Below are 24,731 nucleotides of genomic sequence, written 5' to 3'. Positions count from 1 at the left end.
GTGGTTTCAGTGGGACATCACATGGCTGCTGATTCCCTCACCATGCATCAGATTGCAGTATCACAATGCAGCATCCTGTTCTTGATGTGAATGAAACTGTTCTTTACACCAAGTGTAGCCTACGCTTTAATACTCTGCAATAAAAACTTTTCCCTCAGAAAGGAGATGCTTTCCCTTCCAAATCAACAGTGGCTTCCTGAAAAGGTGGGTTTTTTCTGAAAAGCAATCTCCAGAGGCATGACGGACCTCTGCTACATAACTATACACAAGACCCACTGTTCTCATCTCACACTGTCCCTGGATTCTTGCAGTCTTTCAGGGAGCCACAGGACAGAATGGCTTCCTATCCTCCTTTGTTTCTAGCTACTTGAATTAATGTCATAGGCTACATTCCAAATCAGGATGAAATTAGGTTGTTGTCTCTGACTTTTGGGCTGACTTTAAGCTTTTGCAGGCTGCATTTTTATGAAGTTATCTTTTGAGGAAAGGCCTAGTGGTTTGCATGACCACAGGAAGAGAGACCAGTAATTATATTTTCCATCATTATTCTTTTGCACCAGAGAATATGTCTTTTTGTTTCTCAAAAAAAAAAAAATCTTCATGCTATGTAAAATAAAAAAATTACATTTTGCTTAGATCCAAAAAAAGTCTGTTATTTAACCTAAGCCCTTTAGTTTACCTAAGAATTGTAATCTCACAATTTTGGTTTCATTGTGTTTCACAAAGCAAAATAATCTATGAAAATAATTCCTGTGAAATGTATAATAAGAAATCTACATGTTGATCCACAAAAGTAAAAAATCTAGTCGTTTACTCCAGCTCCATGTAGTTACAGCATAAGAGCTGCATTCTGAAATAACAGAGAATTCAGTTCTCCAGAATTAATAGCTTTATGCTCACCTTTTAGGCTAAAAAATGTCAGAAAGGCATAAATAGAATGACACAGTGTGATACAAAGACAAGGAAACCAGAGGCCCTATGAAAGTATTCTAGGAGGTAAACCCACTGCAGTAGCTCAGCATGCACCTGACAGGTGTGTGTATAAACAAACCATTCAAAGGCTAAAATTGGGTCCACCTCCAAATGATTTTACAATTGATGAGACTAGGTGAGGAGGCTGGGTCCATACATCAAAGGAAAAATACCTATTTCAGACTTGATTAGTATCTATTCCCCCCCTCACTTATTCTCACTTTGTTGATCACGTGTTTGCTAGAAAGAATTTTTTCCCTAATCTGTGATCCCCTATAGGCTTATTCTCCTATGCTAGCATTCTATTAAGAATATATATAATCTTCAGACAGTGAGCTGTATGTAATTTTTTCATTACTAGAATAGCAAATGGAGGCATAAAAAATCTGCAGCTGCTGTCTAGTTAGGGCTACAAAGGCAGCATATAATCTGTATAATAATTTTGCATCATTTAATATAATTAATAGCTGTATAGTGGTACTAGAATACCTGGCAAAACAACATTACTTTAAGATACCTTCAGTACACTAAAAGAGAAAATACTTATATATTCTGAATGTAAAGTGAGAATTGCAAACTGCAAACAGTTAATCTTCCATATTGATTAATCGAGTCTAGGGACCACATGTCACACATGCAACATTTATTACTCTGTTCTTCGTATTTCAGAGGCAAGTATATAAAATACCTGAAACACTACAGTAATTGTCAGACTAGGCTTTGGAGATTAAGTAAAAGACAACTCCATTGATAGCAAAGAGACTATAAATAAAAACACATGATAGATTTCATTGATCTAACGCCCCCTGAATGCATAACTCATCAGGCTGTTTGAGAACATTTAGATGCCTTGTTCGAACAGCAATCCACATCTGTCAGTAATTTAGATTTTAAATTCTTATATGAGCTTCAGGGAAAAGCAGTGGGTGTACTCAGACAGCTAGAAGTATGAGGAAGAATAGATAAGAAACATTAAAATAGAAAAGCCAGAAGAAACGTCTATTTCAAACTGTGTATTGTTAATTAATAGGTCATAAGCCAAAAAGAAAATGCATGAATATTCCAGTAATGGGCTTCACGGTTTAAAAAAATAAATCTAACTCAGAATTCAAAATAACTCCAGTAGATATTTTCTTCTGGCAAATACCTGCTTGTTCAGTTCATGAAGCATTTTTCCCTGATTTTTTAACACAGGCAAAATACAATTTAACACCAAAACTTTCGTTATTAAAATCCATAGTAATATGGCGAATGATCATTTGCTGGCTAATGACAACAATCAACAGATTTTGCTTGAAATGCACCTAATACACATACTTATTCTGAACTAGGCTTGAGCCTACAGTAATCACAGGAAGCTGCTTGAACAGGTGCATGCACCAAGGTACCCTGATGAGACAAATGCCTGACAGGTCAGATTACATGAGTGATCCTACCAGGCACTGCCTTGTGATGCAATTAATGTAGTGCTGCATGGTCCTCAGGAGGACCAGGAGATATCTGGATCCATGGATACATAAAGGCTTCAAAACGCCTTATAGCCTACATGGGGTCACCTATTCACAGCTGAAGAGCAAGTATTCTGTTCCTGATCAGGTCTGTACAGTGATAAGCAAGGAAAACATCTGCCTCACTAAAACGTGTTTTGGGAAGTGTCTAATGCCTGGGAAGCATAAAAGGAGTGAAACTTACATAGCTTTGGAGTCTAGGAATGACAGTAAAGGGTTGAAATGAAAACCGTACACTTTAAGTCAGCTTCTCTAGCACAGGAATGCATTTTACATCCTAGTTATTTGTCACATACAGAAAACACTTCCCCAGTTGGACTGGCCTAAGTAAAAGACACAGATGGACTGATTATTTCCCTACAGTTGCTGCTATCTCCTTAAATATCAGATCATTAATTGTTCTGATAAGGAGGAAGATAGATAAGCCATAGCTCAGCCGAGACCCCATCTCTTTGTTTCTGTCAGCCACAGAAAGCTCAGCATCCTGCCTGCAGTAAAGAGATACCAAATGACTCTGTAGGACAGTCTGTAGTTTATACAGGATAGCCACCTGCCTGAAATAGGCAGGAGCATGAAGGAATTTTCCTGGGAGGAGGAAACTGAAATAAGTTCTCTACTTTCTTCACAGCATCAGATAAAGTGAAGCCACACAAGTCAGATACTATTCAAATTTTCTCATAACTTGTGACTCTGGAAACCCACCTATAGGCAAAGTCTAGTGTGGCAGAACACTGTCAGCCATCTCTCCAACATGGAAGGTATAACCAGAGTTGATGGGTGTAGAGAAATGGTCAAGTCCAGCCAGCAACAAGATACAAATTGAGTTTTGGGAACAGTCAGACTCTCCACCTCTAGCCTCCTAGCAGTTTTCTTAATACAGTCTCTAAACAGACTCCAAATTTTTCAGCCCTCTCTCTACATCCCTTCACTGCTCAAGCCTAATCATGTTTTCTTCAGAAGTGCTTTTTAATAATATTGAAGTCTGTTGCTTAAGCCCTTATCATACAAGTGTGCCAGCCTTGTGATGTCAGTTCTTTTATAATTAAACACTAGAGAGCTTTATGACCTGTCAGTCATATTTATATAGGAGGTTGTCCTATTTATCCAATTAAACAGGTACACATTGTCAACTTCTTATATTTTGTCTTTAATACTTTCCTGGTGCTGAAGCGCTGTACTATTTAATTTAGTATGTGTACACTAAAATCTACAGCAAAATTCTTCTGAAATAAAAAAGTATTATAATAATAACAGTAACTTCAGACTTAGTGTTATCTGCAAGCTGTCATGTAAGTTTGATATACAGATTGAATATGGAATTCCTGTTTTATACTTTAATGTGGATTACTCCTTTAGTCCACTTTCAAGTTAATATAAATTTTATTATAATTCATTTGACAGGTTGGCAGGAGAATTCATTTTGCTGAAAGATGAAGAGTGAGAAAATAAAAGTATTACTGTATTGTAAATAATTAAAAATCAGGATGGAGACTGAAAAACTGTAAATTTAAATGACAGAATCACAGAATCCTAGGGGTTGGAAGGGACCTCAAAAGATCAGCCAGTCCAACCCCCCTGCCAGAGCAGGATCACCTGGAATACATGACACATGAATGCATCCAGGTGGGTTTTCCTTTTCTGAGAAGAAAAAGACATCTAGGGAGATGTCTTGCTCATGCATTTATAATAAAACTGTGTTTTGTCAGTTATCCCAGCAACAGCCTGTCCTGCAGCACATATTCCTTCCCTGGCTAAATAAAAATAAATTTTGAATAGTGCAAAATGATTTTTTGAAAAACAACCAACCAACCAACCAACCCCCTGCCCAACCAACACCAACACCATATAAACAAACAAAATAAAACAACCCCCCACACACAACCCACTGTCTTGTCTAAGACATGCAAATTCTTGTTTGCAAATAGATCCATGATAACACTACTGAAGAATTTACATGTTAAGAACCTCTGTTAAGAACTTAGGAAAGACCAAGGACCTGTCTTATCACTTCATTTCCTGTATACAGAGTCTAAGTATGAAGAGCATCAGGCTTCTAAGACTATAGATCTTGTCATCAAAGCTTATAAGTCATCTTGAATATTCATTCAGAAGTTTTTAGTTCAAATGTGATTTCACACCATCAACATGATTCAATACATTTGAATTGATCACCTATAAATTAATCTATAAATTTTTTTGAATCTCTGGATGAGCTTGGTCTACCAAGAGCCCTCTTAACAACTAAAATAGCTATTTGGTCTACATAGTTTCTAGGAATGCCCAACTTCACAAGCATCTGAAATTATTAAACAGCTCCTGATGTAGGTAAGTTCCTTAGGAACTTACCATTATATATATTTTTGTCTTGCAGTACCTTTGTACTGAGCTGTGACATAGCCTAGAATTAGTGGGCAAATTCCAGGACTACCAACAAAATCCTCTAAAAAAGCTCAGAAACTTAAATGAAGTCAAATTCCATTAATTTTAAGCTTGACATCATACCACATCATGTCCCCTTCTCCACAGTCTAGATGAGAATGCTTGCTTAGTGAGACTCAGGATGTTAGACTACACAGCCTGAGAAACAAAACTACATCTGTTTTCCAGGAGATGGTTCCAAATCCAGCCGCTTTCAAATGCTCAGATGAAAGAACCTAACTTTTCCTATTGCTTCCTTAGAGAGCCCTGAGGGACTAAGTGCCAGCTAATGAAGACTGTGCTGATCTAAGCTAGATGAATCAATTATTCTTCATAGTTCTACCAAGATACCTACTTTTCTCATCTAACCCTATAAGAATCCAAGGCTGATTTGCCTGTCAGACAGAACCTACCTTACCTTGGGCCAGACCGAAAACGGAGGTGAGGTAATTGCCTGAATTAGACACCATAAGTGGAGTAGATTGGATTCCAAAAGCTGTTCCAAGATGCTACTGACCAGGTTATGATCTGCTTTAAGAAAAAACTTTCAGCTGTGGATCTGATACTTGTTTCCATCTTGTACACCTAAATGTTTAGGTGAAACTGTTCAGAAAAACTATCTGACCCTCTTTTCTTCCTCGTTCCTTCACATGTATTAAGGCAGTCACATTTTGCTCTAGCAGACAATAGTGACTGTGTTACAGGCCACAACATACTTTTGTAAGGACAGACAATGGAAGAATAATATTTGCAGATGTCAAGTGATGGCAAGTTAACCTACACACAGGTGCACCCTGATGCATATGGTGTCAGGCTCCACTTCGGTTCATTTTTTGAATTCCATGTCAAATTGATTGACTCTAAGAACTGGAAAGTTTTCAAGATGAAAAGTACTTGTCAACATGACTCAGCCAAGGAATATAGTTAAGAGCAGAGAACTCAATTATATTTGGAATGTCTGTGCCCCGCTAAAGACAGCAATTTTAGGTGTGACAGAAATTTTAATACTAATTATTTGGAAGTCCTGAAACTCAACTTTTTAATGCTAACACAAAAGCATTTAAATAAAGAACAAATTAATGCTTTAAAACTAAATACTATGCTTAAATATTACTCAAGACAGGAATGTCTACTAAAAAAGTGAAGATGTGAAACAAAAATATGAAGCATCAGCTTAGATTCAGGAAAATTCAGGTAATTTAAAAGGCTTGCATAGAATATGCAAACTTACCCAGACAACAACATTCAAACCTGTTTGCCATCTATGAAAATCGACAGTGAACTTTAAAAATACAAATGTCTCTCAAATTAGCATTTTTCTTACACTCGTACATTTCTCTATTGAATAGAAATATATCTCTCAGTTGATACATCATGAAGCTCAAGTAGTATTTGAAGAATTCTTCTCAAGCATCCAGTGTGGTTCAGCTTTATTCTTTAAGGAGATTTGCCACCAATTTGGGAGTTGGGCTAACTTTCAAGGCATATATATCTGAAAAGCACTTTCAGTGCTCTAAAAAGCCTTGTCATTTTGCAGCCTTCTTTATCTTGCAAGCTGTAAAAATTCTCATCAGTCAAATGCCAGCATCAGAAGACATAAAGGCCAACAACACATATCAACATAGTCAATATGATCTTATCTACATATGAGGTGGTTTTGAAAAGGAACCTCAGCAACAGAAGGGTTAGAGCTAACAAAGAAAGAAATTTTATGGTTTTAGCTTGGCGAAAGGAGACACGTCAGGACACAGGAGTCAGTGCAGAGCTGGGAGTGATATGCAAGAAACCGTGAAAAAGAGGAGTGTCTGGCTAACACTGTCTTAAGGTAACAAGAAACATTACCTTTTTTATAAATCTAGCCTAAGAAAAGGTTATAACGGCATCAGAAACATATGAACCTTTGCAAATAATTTAATCAGAAACACTGTGAACTTAGGACTGTGGACTCTGGCAACTTCCTGCACCAAGTCATACTGAATAAACAGTCTAACAAGCATTCACACTTTTGTCATAAGATGTGATGGTTGATTTGGTATTACTTAGAGCAGAAAAGCTGTAGATGCATATCAGGCATGCAGAAGGCCATCGTTATATGCCTCTCAAGTGTTACATTGGGTAGGAGAAAGTAGGAAGACAAATAGAAGACTGAGAGGTCTTACACGAAAGTGAATAAAGAGACAGTTGGGCAACACTGTATCCCTCTAACACTAAATACAATGTCACTACGATCCCTCTAGCTCTTACAATCCCATCCCTATTTATTTCAGTGCCTTGACATAATTTTTCTAATAATTTTCATAAATTTGTGCACTACCATAGAATCATGGAATAGTTTTGAAAGGACCTTAAAAATCATCTAGTTCCAAGCCCCATCCAACCTGGCCTTGAACACTTCCAAGGATGGGGCACCTAAAGATTCCCAGGGCAAACTGTTCCTACTGTTTCACCAGCCTCACAGTAAAGAATTTCTTCCTAATGCCTAACTTAAATCAAACCTCTTCCAGTTTAAAGCCATTACCTGTTGTCTCATTGCATAAATGCTTCTAATTTTCTCACCCTCCTATTGCAAAATGACCAAGCCCATTATCTCCCCATTACCAACCAACCAAAGATGCTACACAGATAAAACGAATGTGGTGCAACTGTAGGCACAACATGGGAGCTGTGGTCATGCTATTTGTTTGGCTAGCAGCAGTACACCTGAACCCATGGCCAGACAGGTTGGTGTTACCTGTGCTTAGAACTGTCAGCCATCACCTGCTTGCAAAGAGGCAAACAGGACATTGCTTCTCAGAGGCTGGTTGGCCCAACCAGCCACAGTTGCTTGTAGCTTTGGAAAGTACAACATATACGATGAGGGTAGGTTGCATAAACTTCATAAATACTCCAAAAGGACTGTATTGCTCCAGTTCTTTCCCTTGCTTCCCTTCCAGACCACTACCACTGGCTACTGGTTTGCAAGTTTTGCTTATACTAGCTCTGGAATCACTCTGAGTGACACTGATGAAAAGTTAATCTGGAGTTCACACAGTATTTTGAATCCTTTAAAGAGTCAATAGGGAACTCATCATACCCTGATATTTCACTTTTCTTTGGAGGTCTTCTGTTTGTGCTTTCAAATCTGTTTTTACTTTGACTGAAAGAGATGTTCAGATTCTATAACCCTGGATTTTTGTCAACACAACTGCCTATAATCTGATTCTTTTTCCCTAATTTAACATGTCCAAGCAATGTTGTAGCTACACAGATGTATAACTAAAGGGGAGTATCTACATGGTGAGGGATTCTTCCTTTAGTGCAGTTTAACAGTGATACAGAACTTGAGCAGAAAAATAATTGTTTGTAATATTTTTAATCAACAGCAAATCCAGTAGGTATTCCTAGAAATGTTTTATTATTTAGTGGTGTAATTTAGCCTAAAGACTTGAGGTGTTTCTTTACAAAAATGCATCATTTTTCAGGATACTTTTATTAAAGCAGAATTTTGTTCACAAAGTTTAATAGTAATCCAGGGAGCAACTCCAGAAAGACAAAAGCAACAATAGTTTAGGTGGACAACTACAAGCTAAATGACATGATTTATCATCACTTTATTTCAGTTTTACACTTGTGCAACTTCAAGGTTTAGCAAGGTGTACTGGAAAATTGAAGCAATGTATAATGTACCCTATTACTCTCTGAGAAAAAGCAACCCCTGTGAAAATATTCTTGAATGTTACTTAGGAATACGCAGATCATAATGTGAATGAAGGGTTTTCTTCCTGAAGCGAAATAGTAATACAGGAGTTGATAACTTTCAATAGTATATGGTTAACCTGTCAGCATGGAAAAAAAGATTAATATTTTTTTCTAAACTTGTGCTACATTCATATACTCATTAAAAAGGACACTGATTAATGTCATGCTGAATCCTTATACAAGTTGACAGAAACAGATGAGTCCTTTCAACCAACCATGAAAGTGCATTTGCTCATACTGTATGTATTAGTCACAGGGTATAAATATATGAATATTTATCCATACAGAACAGATTTAGGGATGCTCTAAATATTATTGAAAATCTTTTGTCATAGACTCCAAGTGCTCAATGTAGTGCTTTGGGGAAACATATAAATGACATAAACAGGAAACCAAATGCAAAAATCAGTGCCTCTCACCATGTTCCCTCTCATGTGTCTGCTCAGTAATATTCCCAGTGTCATCTCACACCCTTTTCTGTACTCCTCTCTAAGACGATGCCCCTTCTCCAAGTAATTTTGAAAGATTAACCTGGTCTGTGAGGCAGAAGACACAGGATTAAAAAAAACCTCAGCACCAGTCTGTTTACTCACAGTCCTTTCACCCTTGGTTTTCCTTTGGTTTTGCACTAGATTTCAAGCATTCTGGAAGAAAAAGTCCTGGTATCTGCATCTCACTCATTTTCAACAGCATCCTTGGCAACTATGAAACTGTAAATCTAATGAAACTGCCACAAAAGACACGAAAGGAGATGGAGAGGAAGCCACAGAAAATGGTACCAAATGTACTCTGTTTTGTACATCATATACAGGAGGTCTAGAAGGTCACCTAAGTCTGATACTCTAATTCTTACTATATGGGGTAGGTCTTCACAGTCAATAATAATTAGTGAAATTAAGCAGATGAAAACCAACAGGTAATGTAGACACAGCCTTCACTGTTTCAGGAGCTAAGTCACTATTGGAAAAATAAGTTCAATGGATTTAATTCTGTGTTTTGTATACAGAAGGTTAATCACTTGTTTTAGCATAAAGAAAATGGAAGTGTTGCTAATCCTAGATAGTAGCTTTTTAGCCCTACTTTGCTGAGGTGGGACATTTTGGGGGAGACAGAGGGAGGCAGAAAGGATGACTGATTGGTAACAAGTTAAGTACAGAAAAAAGAAAAAATCAAATGAAAAGATTAAGGGAGCCTCATGCAGTGAATCTGAGCTTTGAAAAGTGCGCTGAACTGTACAGAAGCTGAGCAACCACCCCAATGAAGCAGGGGCACCTGCAAATGTTTGTGAAATCATTTCCCAAATCCTGTTTTAGCATATTTTTATGTATGGGTTTTTCTCTAGGATGTTTCCTGGGCTCCCTAATGAGCTGCAGGATTACTCATCTTCACTGACAGTTGTGCTATATGGAATTCTCTAATTTAATCCTGTAAAGGAGACATACTTCATGATCAGTCTAGTGAACAACACAAATAGATATTTGAGGCAACTTTATCTCCTTAATATAGCCAAGCTTTCATCTCATTCTCTTCCATGGTGTCTTTCTTTGACATCAGGACTGAGCTGGCAAGCATGGCTTTCCATCAGTCAATTCTTAATCTCCTGCCAACATGCATAATCAAAATCTTAGGCCTCTACATCACCTGCTTCTTCCTATTAAAAGTAATGTGAAAACAATTCTGCCTGAAGAGCTGTTTTAGGAAATAGAAGCTTAATTGACACCATAATCAAGAGCCCTTTACAGAAGTGTTCATAAAGAGCATGCATGCATATTTGATGATCTGTACTAATCATAAAGATGTACAAGGAATTTTAAACATTGCCTTGTTTGTTGTTCTAATGCAATCTCCTTTTCTTACTTCCCACTCTTCCCACTAAAAGACTGAAAATATTGTATCTTGGCCTACATCAAAAGCCAACAAATATTCCAGCGCTGACAATTAGCTCAACCACACACAATCTTTCCTCCTTCTTACTGTAATTTACTCCTGAAGAGCAATTCTTTTGACTCCCACATTAAAATGCCCCAGCCAGGATCCCAGTATTTAACAAAACTAATCCATAGTGCAATAAATTAAATTACAACAACCCACAACATACTTAAGACAGCCTTAAAATATAAAATGTAGTTCAAATATCATTCCAATATAAAAAGAGATCTTGTTAGAAAAGCAAGGGAAAAAAACACCCCAAATTTACCAGAAAGGTAATGGAAGATATAGTTTAGATTTTTAAAAATATCCTGTTATAATCTCACAGCTACAAATTTCACTGAAATATGTTACAGATGAGTAATTTGAGACATATCTCACCAGACTTCTCACAGCAATAAAATCCTGCTCTAAAGAACATGCCCTGAGAAAACACAGGGTAGTCCTGCCAGTCTTACTGAGTAATAACTTCTCCAACAGCAGTCAATTATTAGGCTATTACTGGTGACAAAAATTGGTGAGATTTGCTATGAACTGGAGAGATGGGTGACTTTGCTCTGGAGAAATTGCAGCCTCTAAGGTCAGCAGATAATGTTCATTTTTCCCTGCCCTGGGCTTTCAGACTTCATATTCCCATCTTTCCCTGGGGAGGGAGGAGAAATGGTGATTGCAGATACCACTTCCATACACTTCCCACGGAAATAAATAATCCCTTCCTATATGGATGGTGGAAGCCTAATTATCTACCGCTCAGCTGAAACAAAGACACTCGCTGCACAAGAAGCCAGGGTGCACCAAGAGAAAAGCAACTGTACTGTGTTGTGTTTACCTCTGCTTTATTAAACTCCAGTTCAATATGGAATTACTCTAGATTTTTTTGTAACTTTCTTGCAAATATTGCTGTGCATTGTAATCAAAGGCTTTTATAATTTTTTCCTCTGATGATACTCCATTTTTGTACAGCCACAAGTCACATAACTTAGGTATTAAACACAGCTCTTCTTTCTACACCAACCTCATGCAAACTTAAATGTTCACAGGTGACTGTTCAGAGATGAGTATCACTTATGAAAGCTCCCATCAGGTCACACAAAGCTACAGTACAATTCTTAATATTTGCACTAGCGAGTCAAAACAGTCTGTTTGGTATGACCAGTGATGGACTGCAGCTGCCAAAGTTGTGGCAAAAAGGGAACCAAAAGAATCATCCAAAGTGTAAGAAAATGCTGAGCATGAATGAAGCACAAAAAGGAATTAATTCAGCTATTTAAAACATTTTTTGTTTGATTCTTACATTAGAGTCTCAAACTTGAGTGTCCACTTCTAAGAGAACTCTTAACCTGTTTACATTTTAGCCTGAATGAGTTAGCTATCAAAAACTTTCTAAACATTGCATTCCATAAATTTATTATGGTAGAAATGAGCTTATCACTCCTGTACACAGACACTACATTGACTCACTGATACACCAATGACCACAGTGCTTTGTCACACCATGCATGGCTCTGCCACTTCTTCCCAGCTTTATTAAATAAATACACTTCATTAATAAAAAAGTGACATGTCAACATGAACTCTCACATACATCGCTTTTAAAAAGGGAGTAATTGTGGTGCAGATTTTATTCTCCCTCTCGTCTATGGAAGGTTATGGTATAATTTTCAATGGAATCCAAACTTCACTTGGTTAAACCTTTACGAGAAAGAATTACTTGCTGTGTGAGACAGTAATACCAATGTCTATGTGTAAGCCTCTGAGAATGCCAAATTCCAGGACAAATCTATGTTATTGCTACCTGAATCACTGGTGGTGGCAAACCACATTTTAAATAAACCTTGCATTAGGACTTTAAAAATGTGAACCACAAGCAATAAATTAAACAAATGCAGAGAGATGATCCCCAGGGGATTCCTGACACACCACAGGCTCTGAGTGCTTTGAAAGGGGTGGAAGGTTAGCAAAAGGAAGAGAAGTCCAGCTTATTACCGTGTTAGGATATAACATTAAGAACTTTCCTTTTAAATAAATTATATATACCTGTGAAGACTGTAAAAGCCTTTTGAAGGTACAGAAGGAGATGAGAGTCTGAAAACAAAAAACCCCTACATTTATCATTAACAAGCAAAAACTAGGCAGCTGATTCTATTCAAAATTACACCTGACTAACTTTAATAAGACCCTTAAGTCAAGAACAAACATTGAGCATGAGGCCCTTAGCAGTTGTATTTAAGGTAACGGTGAGATTCTCTCTTCATCCTCTTCTGATGGAACAGGTGAAGGCAATGCAGGTGGCACAAAATACCCCTTGGCAACTCCTGGCACTTTCAAATACCCAGTGAGCAATCTGAATATATGTGCTTTACTGGATACAGATGTTTCTGAGGACGCTTAGAAATATGTTGAACACTTTGAGCAATCTGAAAAAGCAGCCCTGATACATAATGAAGAAAAATTTTAATTAGTGATGGCAAAGATCCTATAAAATTCATTGGGGCTATGACTGCACCTCAATACTTCAGCAAAACCAAACATACTGAAATTAAGGGAAAGCATCATCTCTTTTCTTCAGTTTAATTGCAGGCCTCATTCTGATAGTCACCCAGTTTTAACAACGAAGCAAGAAGTATCAAGCCAGAAAAAATCAAACTTCAATATATATATTAAATAAGACAGTAATGGCTACATCAAATGTACAAAACTAGACTTACAAATATGAATCTGAAATTTTTAATATGCAGAATAACTAATAAGTCAGATTCACAGTACTTGGTGTACACGTGTTTTTTAATAGAAAAGATAAGCAAATAATACCTGTTATTTCTCAGTTGAAGTAAAAGTATATCTTAACACTTGTTTCCCAAAATCCTGAAGAATTTTCTCTGTAATAATATTGGCTGTCTCTACTCATTATCAGAAGAATCCAGCATATTTGCATCCGTAATAATTTTTTTCCTGTATTTAAAATGTTTTCCCCAAAATCACTCCTGTAATTCTATGTATTCTCAACAGTAGGAAAGCAATCACAAACCCTATACTGTGTCTGAAACAGATTACATTTTGAAGCACAGAATAACTTAAAGAAACTTGGATTCTTATCCAGAAAAGCCTTCCTCCTACAACACCAATGTGTGAATGAGAACCATGAAACTAGATCCTTTATTAGTAAGAAACAGCAGAAAAAAAGGGTTTGCTTTTCTTACCTTTTTAAATAAAAACAATTTTGATAAACCAAAGCAGAAAGATTTTTACTTGTGGGAACAAAGTACTAGTTGTAAGCTGTACTAGAAAAGGAAGCTTTTTCCTGATTTACTTTTGTTTTAGTTATAGAATCTCAAGCACTGGCTGGGTTCCACTCTAGCCTGTAACTGCAAATCATACAAGCTACACAAAGTATTTTGTATCCAGTGACTATGCTTCATTTAGAATTTTATATATAGAAAAAAATTAATCTTCAGCAAGTATTATCTTTTCTCAAACAGATTCCAATGCTTTTAAAGTAAAATTATTATAGCAACTTCCAATTATTTATATGATTCAGGCTGACAGGCCATACACTTAAGTCTCTATATTGAATGCATATTCTATGTAGTTAATAGTGTTATTCATAAGCAGTCCCCTAAGAGATTTGGGTTATGCATCAGTAAGCATAACTTCTAACTGTGGATTGGGATTGCTTTTACTAATTTTTCTCCTCCAAGTATGAAATGCAAATTGTGAAAAGTAGAATTTGCATCTTAACTTGACTTACATATTATCTCTTCTTTGCACCTTAGGAAATTGCCATATATTAAGTTACAGTTAACACCAATACCATCACATTTTACTGGAATCAGAATAATTTATTTCACTTCCTGGCTTAATTCTGTCTTGAACTGCAATATCCATCCTTTGACACATTTTAGAAATGTGTAAATATCAAGCCATAGTTTGACTATTATCAACTATAAAGTAACATCTGTCTGCCTAAAGAAGCATTTCCTTTTATTTGGTACCTCAGAAATACAACCTGCTAGAGAGCTGGATAAAACTCTGTCTTGGCAATTCACTGACCAACTCATTATTCTGAATTTCTGCTTTATTGTTAAGAACATCTTTATCTCAGCAAATACTTAAGCAGTTAATTTAGCAAATCTTGTTCCATAAATCCTAGTTCAGTTCTTTGCTAATTTCATGTCTAAGCTCAGTATTATACAGAGTACATTTCTGAGTTTCATTTAAAATGCTGATTTAGTCCTTGAATACATTGTCACAGTAATGCTACGTATCTATATAAATACCATTCAGTTTCTTTTCCTGCCACTGCACCCACATGCAAAGCATGAAAAAGGCTGTACTCCTTTTGCTCTAATTTCTGTGTTAAACAAATTTTTATTTGCATTCTTCTCAGTATTCATGTGCATATCTAAGAATATATTTTCATTCCAAAGGACTAGACAATTGCTACATAACTAGCCTCAACATCCATAAATCTAAAATACTTGTGGAAATAAAATCCTTTCATTTTTCATGACTCAGTATTTACTTCAGATTCTCTTAACTTTAAGCATAAACAATATTTTCTTATCATACCTTAAAATCTTAAGAGAAATATATAAAAGTTAAGATACAATTCCTATTATGAGATAATGAGTGTGTTGAAAAACACTGTATTTTCAAAAAACAAACTGAAAGCCAAAACGAAAAAAAAAAGTTGGATGCTCTCCTTCAGTAAAGTATTTTTTCTTCTGATTTAGGATCTTGTATCAGTCAACTTAGCATGCGACAACATAAAGACAGCATTATGCCCTTGATGTTTGGTTTGTGACTGCCCTTGGATTGCCTGGTGAACATGAGACAAGCACGGATGATGTCAGCAGAACTTGCAAATGAAAATTAATTCTAAATAAGCTTTAGTTTGTGAAAGCAAGAACTGTGTGATATGATTTTACATGATAGCACCTTGAAGTATTTACATTACGAGTAAAGAACAAAATCTTCCTACAGGTCTGTGCAGGAGAGCTCAGAAATAAGGATTCATTTGTGCATTTGAAAATGTGATCACAATCTGTCATTTGATCCCCCTGCCAAACAGAGAAGCATGACATGCTTTCAAGGGCTGTACATCTTCCATATTTGTGATGGAGCATTTCCAAAGGTGAAGGAATTTGGAGATTACCTTATCTCCCAACCTCCCTACTACCGCAGCAGGCTGTGGTGGTTTGCTTGCATTAGTGATTTTTTGCTAAGTGACCCAATACTGGAAAACATTTTGGGCAGGACCACAATGTACTGTCAGCTTAAGATAAAGCTTTTCACACTGGGTAGGCCTTCCATCAGTACAAAATACTGAATAGGCTTAATAAAAAGAAACATCTGTATTTGTGAACTGGATTATGATACTAATTCTACATCACCCTACTTTTGACAGGCTGAAAAGAAGTGAAAGTTATTAGCCAAGCAAATTCACTGAAAGCTTGATTAGCAGCTGACAACAGACTTAAAATGAGTTCAAAATCCTAGAACTAAGGAGGGACGCTGAGAAAAATAATCATCAAAATTGAAGTGATTACAGTTTGGCTTTTGCTACATTCAGGTAAACAGGGAGATCTAGTATCTTCTTATGTTGCACTTATACACTTATACAGCACTGCAGCTGTATTTCTAACTATAGAAAGAATTAAAAAACATATTCCAGTATTGAGAAATATCACACTTGATTTCTGAAGTCACCACTGGATTATATAGAAACATGGATCTTTCACTGTCAGATACACCTTCACAGCACTGGGAGGCATGTTACCTGTCAAACAATGTTGTCACCTATAGTGCAAAGCTATTGTTTACAATACAACTTACAAGTACTTAATGCAAAAAGAAAAACAGGAATAGAGACTGAAAGAATGGATGTTCCATATGGTAAGCCTTAAAATGTGACTAATTATCTTACAGACAAGAAGAAGTACCACTCTTCAGACTGAGCTCTGACTCAATCCTGCATAGTATGAAAAACACAATTTTGCTGTTTTTTTTACACTTTGCCTTACCCAAAGGAATTTAAACAAATAAATAAATCGATATACTCTTTGTCCTTCCCCTACACATAGGACTCAGATATTCACACACAGAGGAATTCTCAGCCCAAGGCCTCTCTGTGTCCTCAGCAATAATTTGTCTCTGTAGGCTTCCCTTCCACAATCAATACTGAAAATAATGAAATTTTATTTCAGGCAAGCACAGCCAGACTCTCAAAAGCAAGCCAGCTACATTCAATGGGGAAAGGGCATTGTGTATTATAATATACTAGACTCTAAAAGAATAGAAGAATTTGACATATTTCCAGACCATTCTAAAAAAATAGAAAATTCTGTATCAAAATAATTCCCTTGCTGATTTAAGCAGAAATCTTTGCTTATCATGGCAAAGGTCTTTGTAGCTTACTTGTGTTCATGTCTGTTTTAACAGTTTGTTATCCATTGGATATTACAGATAAAAAGCAAAAATAAGTATTTTCAAATCTAAATCACCACAGATCTTAAAAAAAGATCAGTTTTTGAAGAAAACACCACCAATCATATTGCAACTCCAAAGTAATTCTGTACATATCTAAGCACCTCCCAGATCATGTGAAAATACTTCCAGAATTTGAGAGTGACATAAAAACTCTATGTTATGCTTTATGAATTCTGACATGCTGTTTAAGAGTGAGTTCTTTTTTCTCCCCACTGGTCTTATTTTCAAAATAAATCTACTCTGGTCTTTTACAAATGGCATTGTGAATTAATTTCTATTGAAATTATAAAGACAGACTCACAGGATAGTAAGTTTGGAAGGGACCTATGGAGCTTCCCTCCTGAACCACAGCAGATTGTGCAGGACCACGTCTAGTCAGGTTTGAGTATTTCGACAGATAAAGACTCAACTCCTTCTCTGAACAACCTGTTCCTGGGTTTGATCATCCTCACCATGAAAAAAACCACTCATAATGCTACTACTGTCTGTGACACAGCTTAGCATAAGCTGTCCATCTTGGTTTGACACTTGGTATAAATGCATCCTTCTTTGCTTGCAGGTTTATACTGTAAGCTCCACTTTAGTAGGCTTCAGTTACTTTCTAAAAGTTATCCAAGTCAACAAAAGAAAATAATTTTACAATCATCATGTTAGTGGTGTACTAAAATCAATGTAATTGGGCCTGAAAATTTATTAATTCACATCTATTAGAAATTGGGTAAAATTACTGTAAATGACTACATGGAACGCAAGAAAACACTGCTTGGTCTGAAATACTAACTGCACAGAAAGCACACAAAAATTCCCAAGTCACAAACCCTCTGTCAGTTGTAGATATGAAAACATTTAAATACATTTGAAAACTTCCTACTTTTCCTTGGCTGGCAGTTCTGTTTCATAGGCAGCCACCTTAGCTCCTGTCCTGGCAGCCTTTGTTGTCCTTTGTCTTCGCTTTCTCCTTGGAGCAGTATCAAGAACATCTGGGCTAACCAGGAGGGAATCCCTTCGTTCTGGTGCTGCCAAAACAAAAAAGACCAAAGCTGAAAAGAATATGAAGTATTACAAGACAATTATTAAAAAAAAATTGTTTCTTTTTATTAATGTACCTACTGCTAAGATGGGCTCAGATGTGACAGGTGTGAGACAGATGTGTCAAAACAGATTGATGACATAAATAGAAATTCCTAAAGACCAGATTTAAACCAGGTAAGATAAGCTTCCCCCAACATATCTTCATAGTCAGTAGAGAGAAAGATGGGCAGTTATACACCAGAAATACACTGATAGTCTGTCTCCCTTTTGTTCCTTGTAGACTATACAGTAACCAAAAAGGTAGCCTACAGAGCTCAATTCCACCTACCTGAAGTTAATATTTGTCACCTACAGAATAGCTGAGGAAGATGTGAGAGGGCTGTTCAGTCTAGAGAAGAGAAGACTGAGAGGGGATCTTATTAAGATTTCCAAGCATTTGAAGGGTGGGTGTCAAGAAGAAGGGACCAGTCTCTTTTCAATCACACCCTGTGGTAGCACGAGGGGCAAAAGACACAAACTGAAACAAAGGAAGTTCCACCACAACACAAGGAAAAACTTCTTTACTGTGAGGGTTACAGAGCACTGGAACAGGCTGCCCAGAGAGGTTGTGGAGTCTCCTTCTGTGGACACTTTTGAGACTCACCTGCATGCAATCCTGTCTGACCTGACCCAGGTGGTGCTGTTTTGGCAGTGAGGTTGGACTCGATCTCCAGAGATGCCTTCCAACCCCTGTGATTCTATAATTCTATGATTCTATGTGCTTGTGGCACAGGGAAAGGAGCTTAAGTGTTCTGCCTACTGCACGCCTTTGTTCAGTATGGACAGCAATACACACAACAACACAAATTATTTAATTAATGTTCAGTATTCATTAGGATAAACCCTTGAGGGAAGCTTACTGCTGTGATCAATATTTTGTAATGTAAGTCATTCTGCTACCATGTCCATCCACCTGGAGTAAAGCATTCATTTGGAGTAAACCTGTGCATAAAAAGTGGCAAAACAGGCTTACTGATTTACCTGTGGAACAGGTGGCCCTTATTCAAACTCAGCCCTTCAAAGTGACTGAAAGAGAAACAGGGAGAATTCCCAGCACCTCACAAGCTGAAACTGGGAAACCCATGAAAGTTTCCACTGACTCCTCTGCTGAAGGTTAGTGTAGGCTCTGTCCAGTTCATTCAACTACAATTTTAATTTCCATTGGTACTGAATAAACTACACTGAAAAAACAAACCCCTCTCTGATGTGAAAGTTTTCTACTTGAAACTCAAAAGTCAAGACAACTGGATCCTTCCTTAAGCTAAAACCCTTCTTTCCCTTGCTATTAATGCACTCAGAAGATATGCAGACATTTTTATTCCAGCTATCAACATCTTGTAGCATGCTTGATTTGGTATGCCTGCTTTATTAAAAAAAAAAAAAAAAAATTACTTTGAATTTTCAAGATAATTATATCCAGAACAGCACACATTTCAACTGAAATATATTAAATAAAAATGTGGTGACTGAAGCTGCTGATGTTCGGGTAACCTCCCTGATTATTACTTTCTGTGTATTTTAGGAAGGATTAATCCTCACATGGAGTAAAGACACAATAACGTTAGATTCAATACCAAAGAATTTCACAGAAATTAAATAATGTGTCTTAATTCTTCATTCCTTTCACAGTTGTTATCCACGTCTACTGAAAATGAAAGAAAAAGAAAATATGTAACTAGTAACATTTTCATTGTTTCTCAAATAAATGTTTTTCTGACCAAGAACGCTGTTAAATTAAACATGTAAACAGAGGCTTCCTAGAGCCAGTCCAACTGTGTATAATGGCACTTATGCTTAAAATCAGAAGCTCTTAGCTTTCACCAGTATTTCCAAGACATGAGCTAATTCACAATTTTTAAAGTCCAGTACAGACAAAATACACTGCCTATAATAAATGCTGAAAGTGGTTAAATTAAAGCCTAACACTCCACACAACATTTTAACTAGCTATGCATATCTTTCCAGTGATAAATGTTGAAAATATATTCATGATAGTTCCTACTTACTGCCAGGCTGTTCAAGGTAGTATATCTTAACATTTACATTAATACTATTTTAAATATTCCAACATCACTTCCTAAAGACAGCCCCTTCTAATTAATACACATAAAATAATTTACAGTCAAGGAGTAAACAACCTTGAATAATTGTACTATCACAGTTCTTACCCTACTTTGTTGCCGTTCTCCTACACTCTCTGCTTTTGTCAAAAAGTAGATTCAGAGGTTAGCTATATATGCAAAACCTATATAATGCTGATGTTAAATAAATAACATCCCTCTGCTTTCACTCGTGTAATATGCAATGGTTGCTCATGGTACTCATGCTCAGCATCACACAGACACAAATCCTGTTTGTCTTCTACAACAGTCCCACAGGTACACCAGTGAGAAAAATGGAAGAGAAATGTTTGTCTTTGCAGCATACCACATATGTGCTAACTTCATCTTGGGAAAGGGTCTCAGTTTTCTACTAAATATCTCAATCTAATCTTTCACATGAAAGCAGAATAAAATAAAATTATCTAAATTATTCAAGTGAACTTCATTGAAGCTGACAATATCTATTGTGAGAATGTTTCCTTTAATAATACCAAGAGGAGGCCTTCTCATTCAGGCAGCCTAGAAAATGATCTTACTTAATAGTAGTAGAGCACCATAGGCCTAGGTTTTTCTGTTTTCTTTGTTTCTTTCTTTTAAACCAAACTACGTCTGAAGTTAGAACTGCTAATGAAAAGATGGCACACACTTGAAGCTCCAAGTATCATGTATCACCATAAGACTTCTAACACACACCCACTACTGCTGCCCAAAAATAATTCCCATTACTGAATTAGTTTATAGTACTTGACTAGAAGCCAAAAAAAGCTTCAGCTAAATATTACTCATTGCTTGACAAAAAAATCATTTGGAAAAGTGACAGTCTTGAACATAAACCCGGGTTTTCATTCTGAAAATCTTTTCTGTCTAAATTTTATCACCATTTTAAGGAAGTAAAGCCTTGACTTCTCATGAAATTAAATTTCTTACTTTGATTTTATGCAATAAAATATGAATAATTATTAGATCTTTGAGAAGAACAGTACCAATTTAAATAGATCATAGAATCATAGAATCCTAGGGGTTGGAAGGGACCTCGAAAGATCATCTAGTCCAACCCCCTGCCAGAGCAGATGAAAGCCTCTTAATTAAGCCACCTAAAGCAATGAATGTTAGTCTAGAAAAGGAAATGTTCCCAATATACAAAGTACCCTCTGCAGGTGAATAACTGCAAGAAACAAGATTGATATGAGAGCAAGAAAGGGAATCATAGTCCAAGTACTAAAAGAATATATGTATGAAGAAGAATTAAGACTTTAAATAAATACACTTGGTATCTTTTATTGCTGTTTGACTTCACCTGGGGACCTGCTTGGTTGAGCAGGTGTAGAGCAAAATTGTTGCAGGGAACGTGTGAGTAATGAAAGGGGAAAGAGGTTGGCTGAAAAGCCAGCATTGAGGTTAGACCCTGGCATTGCTTAGTGTACTAACATAGCATTATAATCTCTGAGAACTCAAGACATTTTAAAATTAATTTCTGTAGCTTGGCTAAAGATAGGCAGTCCAGTTGTATTTTTAAAATAGACTTCTGCATTATTTTATTTTGATATACACAAGTTAATTATTTAAAAATAAATACCTTCCAATCTATAATATTAACTTTTCAGTCTGGAAAAAAAAACAAAGAAACAACCCTACCTGTCCTGGTTTGAACCAGGATGAAGCCCTAGGTACTCAACTGAACTTTGCAAGTTCTGCTGTCTCTCCTTATTTAACTTAAAAACAGTCCCTTGCTCAAGAGTCTTGCAAATTTCTCTAGGTTGGTTTCTTTGGGAAACAACCAGGCTGCAAGTACAACTACTGCCTCTCCTGCTTCTGCCCTTGCATAGCAGCAGTAGCAGATAAACTGGGCTGAAAAAGGACAAAGTGGTCACAAAATGATCTCCGAAAGAGCTGAGTACCAGGACTGACTTTCAGCTGCTTCCCAACCAATTAAATTTAAAAAAAAAAAAAAAAAGAAAAAAAAAAAAAAAAAAGGGAGAAGAATTCCTAACTTTAATCCTTTACTATAGTGTAACTTCAGTAATTATATGGTTTCTCAATCCCAGCAAATTCCTAAGGGATCACCATAGCTGATAATAATTAGCATCTCTTTGACATTCTCAGCAGAGTCTCCTAAATGAGTATGGAAATGAATGTCTCACTGATACAGGCAATTCCTGGAAAGTAGGATTAAGTCATTCTTGACAAGCAATTTAGGAAACACAACTTCCACCTATGCTAAAGTTATCCTATGTAAACATTTTGGCCATAATCTGGAATTTTTGATAAGAAATAGATCCACACAGATCACTTAAGAGATCCAAAATTAAACACTGGTATTTACTCTTTGCACATATACTTCAGTGAAAATAACAGGAAAATGCCACTATTTTCATTTTAGGAAAACAGTAAGACCCATTCTCCATTTCTTTTTTTCTGTTCTACTTTGTATTTCATTCTTTGTGTAAATTTGGGTTTACCATACCATAATCCCCTTGGGCCTAAAGGCAGTTGAGGCTGCAGTTCTATAAATTCTCTGACAGTTAGTCATTAATGTTTATTTTTATAAGGAATATCTCCATGAGAAGTGTTTATGAAGACACATTTTAAAATAACTCCAGCAAAAAGTTTAGATCCAGCTATACAAAATTTATAAATTGTATCCATTTCAGTAAGGAAGTTTACATTTCACCCTGCTAGACTCTATTACCACTGACAAAACATAACAAGTCTTAAGATGTAGATTTTTACATCTGCAAAGCCAATTCTTTTCCTGATGTCACCCTTTTCGAAGTGATTTTTAAATACAGGCATTTTCTTTAATTAAAAAAAGCTTATTTCAAACCTGCAGGAATGCTTATAATAAAAATCTGTTTGACATACGGTTTTCTTCTCAATGCATTTTTACTGAGGACAACAGAGGTGCTCACAAATTACCAGTTCTTAAAACTAGATGGCAAAAAAAAATCAGCATAAGTTTGTCAAGATAAGAATGTCTGGTCAGGAAGCATGAAAAAGTCTCTTTTCATATATCAGAATACCAGAGGGGTAAAAAAAAGAACACCTTTTTACAAATATCTGCAGGTAATCTGAAGGAGCCCATTAATTTTAATCTTGAAAACCATGATCTCTAATAGAAATCCCTCTTTTAAAAGTGCTTTAATAGGGGATATTTCAATTAGCCATATGTACTTCATCACATATTAATCTTCAATAACCCATAATAATGGTGCTAAAATGGCTTTAGTAATGCTGTAGTTTTAAGAAAGTCAATGGTTATAAACATTGTCAAAGGTTAAGATCTATCAGTAACACAGCAAACCTGAAAAATCTCACAGTATACAACTGTATACTGTGTATTTGTAGTGCAAGAAGGACCTAAAAATTAGTACCTGCCTTACAATGCAAAAAGAATGCTTTATAATGTACTCAAAACTTTCCTGACGTGCATCAAGTAGAGGCTCCATTAGAAAGTGGTGAAAGCAAAGAGATTACATTCTGATATCTGAAACCTACAACAATTGAGTTGCTTTCCCTGCTTTATTTTCTTACGGGTGCTTGACTGAAGCAATGGCGATGTTGGCAGCTCGCTAGCTGGGGTGGTTTTTGACTAGTCAAAAGCTGTTTGGTGACAAGTTGGGCTGCTCAGCAACGGCATACTGCAGGTTTCCAATGACCCACTGAAAGTCCAGGTTTATTATATGCAGTTTCAGAAATGCTTTTCCAGCTCTGACCTTCGGATCTTTTTGAAACTCTGTATTAATGCTGCCTGATGAGGCTAATTTCTGTGTAGCAAGGTTGGATGTGCCATCGTCTAGCTCACCAGCACATCCAAGTTCAGGCAGGAGCACTTGAAAAGTCATCTGAAAAGGTTTATATGAGCTCACTGTCCCGGGTGTGACTGTTTGTTGGAGTCATTCTCTGGACTCCCTTGATACCCTATTTGGATCATCTGTACCACCCAGGGTGGAGGTAGGAGGCTTCTGAACAGTGCCCCCAGGAGACATTAAACAGCAAGCAGGTCAAGTAAACAGAACAACAAAACAGGCAGATGGAAGAATTAAAAACATGGAGCTAAGAAAAGCTTTGGAAAAAATTTCTAGCCTGTGATCTTTTGATTCAATGTGAGGTTAGTGGAGCACAAAGTCGTTTCTCACAACTGATGTAAAACATATACCTCATGCCTGGAATTCTATATGGCATCAGTTTTGCTCTAGTAAATCATCCTGCTTATGCTGGTCAACCTGCTCTGCTGATCCAGACTCTGGAACTCATGGTGGTGGGCCTTCAAGTATCACCCCTAAGGTTACCTCATATGTCAGGCAATACTCAGCATGCCTGAGCCCTTACTGTGAGGATGTGGACTCTGATATTTGAAAGCCAGTCCCAAAAAAGAGTGTGAATAATGGTAATTATAGTACTTATCAATTTCAAATCAGTAAGAGATAATTTTGTTAACCTTTATGTAAAATGATCACCTGCAATGCAATTCAAAATGTGAAGATAAAGTACCACAGCTATGTGT

At 36.5% G+C, this 24,731-nt stretch overlaps 1 protein-coding gene across 4 annotated transcripts in view; it reads right to left on the bottom strand.

The window, feature by feature from the left end:
- Positions 1-24,731, bottom strand: part of XRCC4 (X-ray repair cross complementing 4) — a 180,785-nt gene that overhangs the window by 46,181 nt on the left and 109,873 nt on the right. For all 4 annotated transcript variants that reach the window (XM_051643409.1, XM_051643410.1, XM_051643408.1 and 1 more), the window contains exon 7: positions 17,926-18,070. In XM_051643409.1, the coding sequence (XP_051499369.1) occupies positions 17,926-18,070 (145 nt within the window). The remainder of the gene's footprint in view (positions 1-17,925; positions 18,071-24,731) is intronic.

This window comes from Apus apus, chromosome Z, assembly GCF_020740795.1.
Source record: "Apus apus isolate bApuApu2 chromosome Z, bApuApu2.pri.cur, whole genome shotgun sequence".
NCBI classification, from domain to species: Eukaryota; Metazoa; Chordata; class Aves; order Apodiformes; family Apodidae; genus Apus; species Apus apus.
Note: the sequence above shows the minus strand (reverse complement) of the source record. Positions and strands in the feature narration are given on the sequence as shown.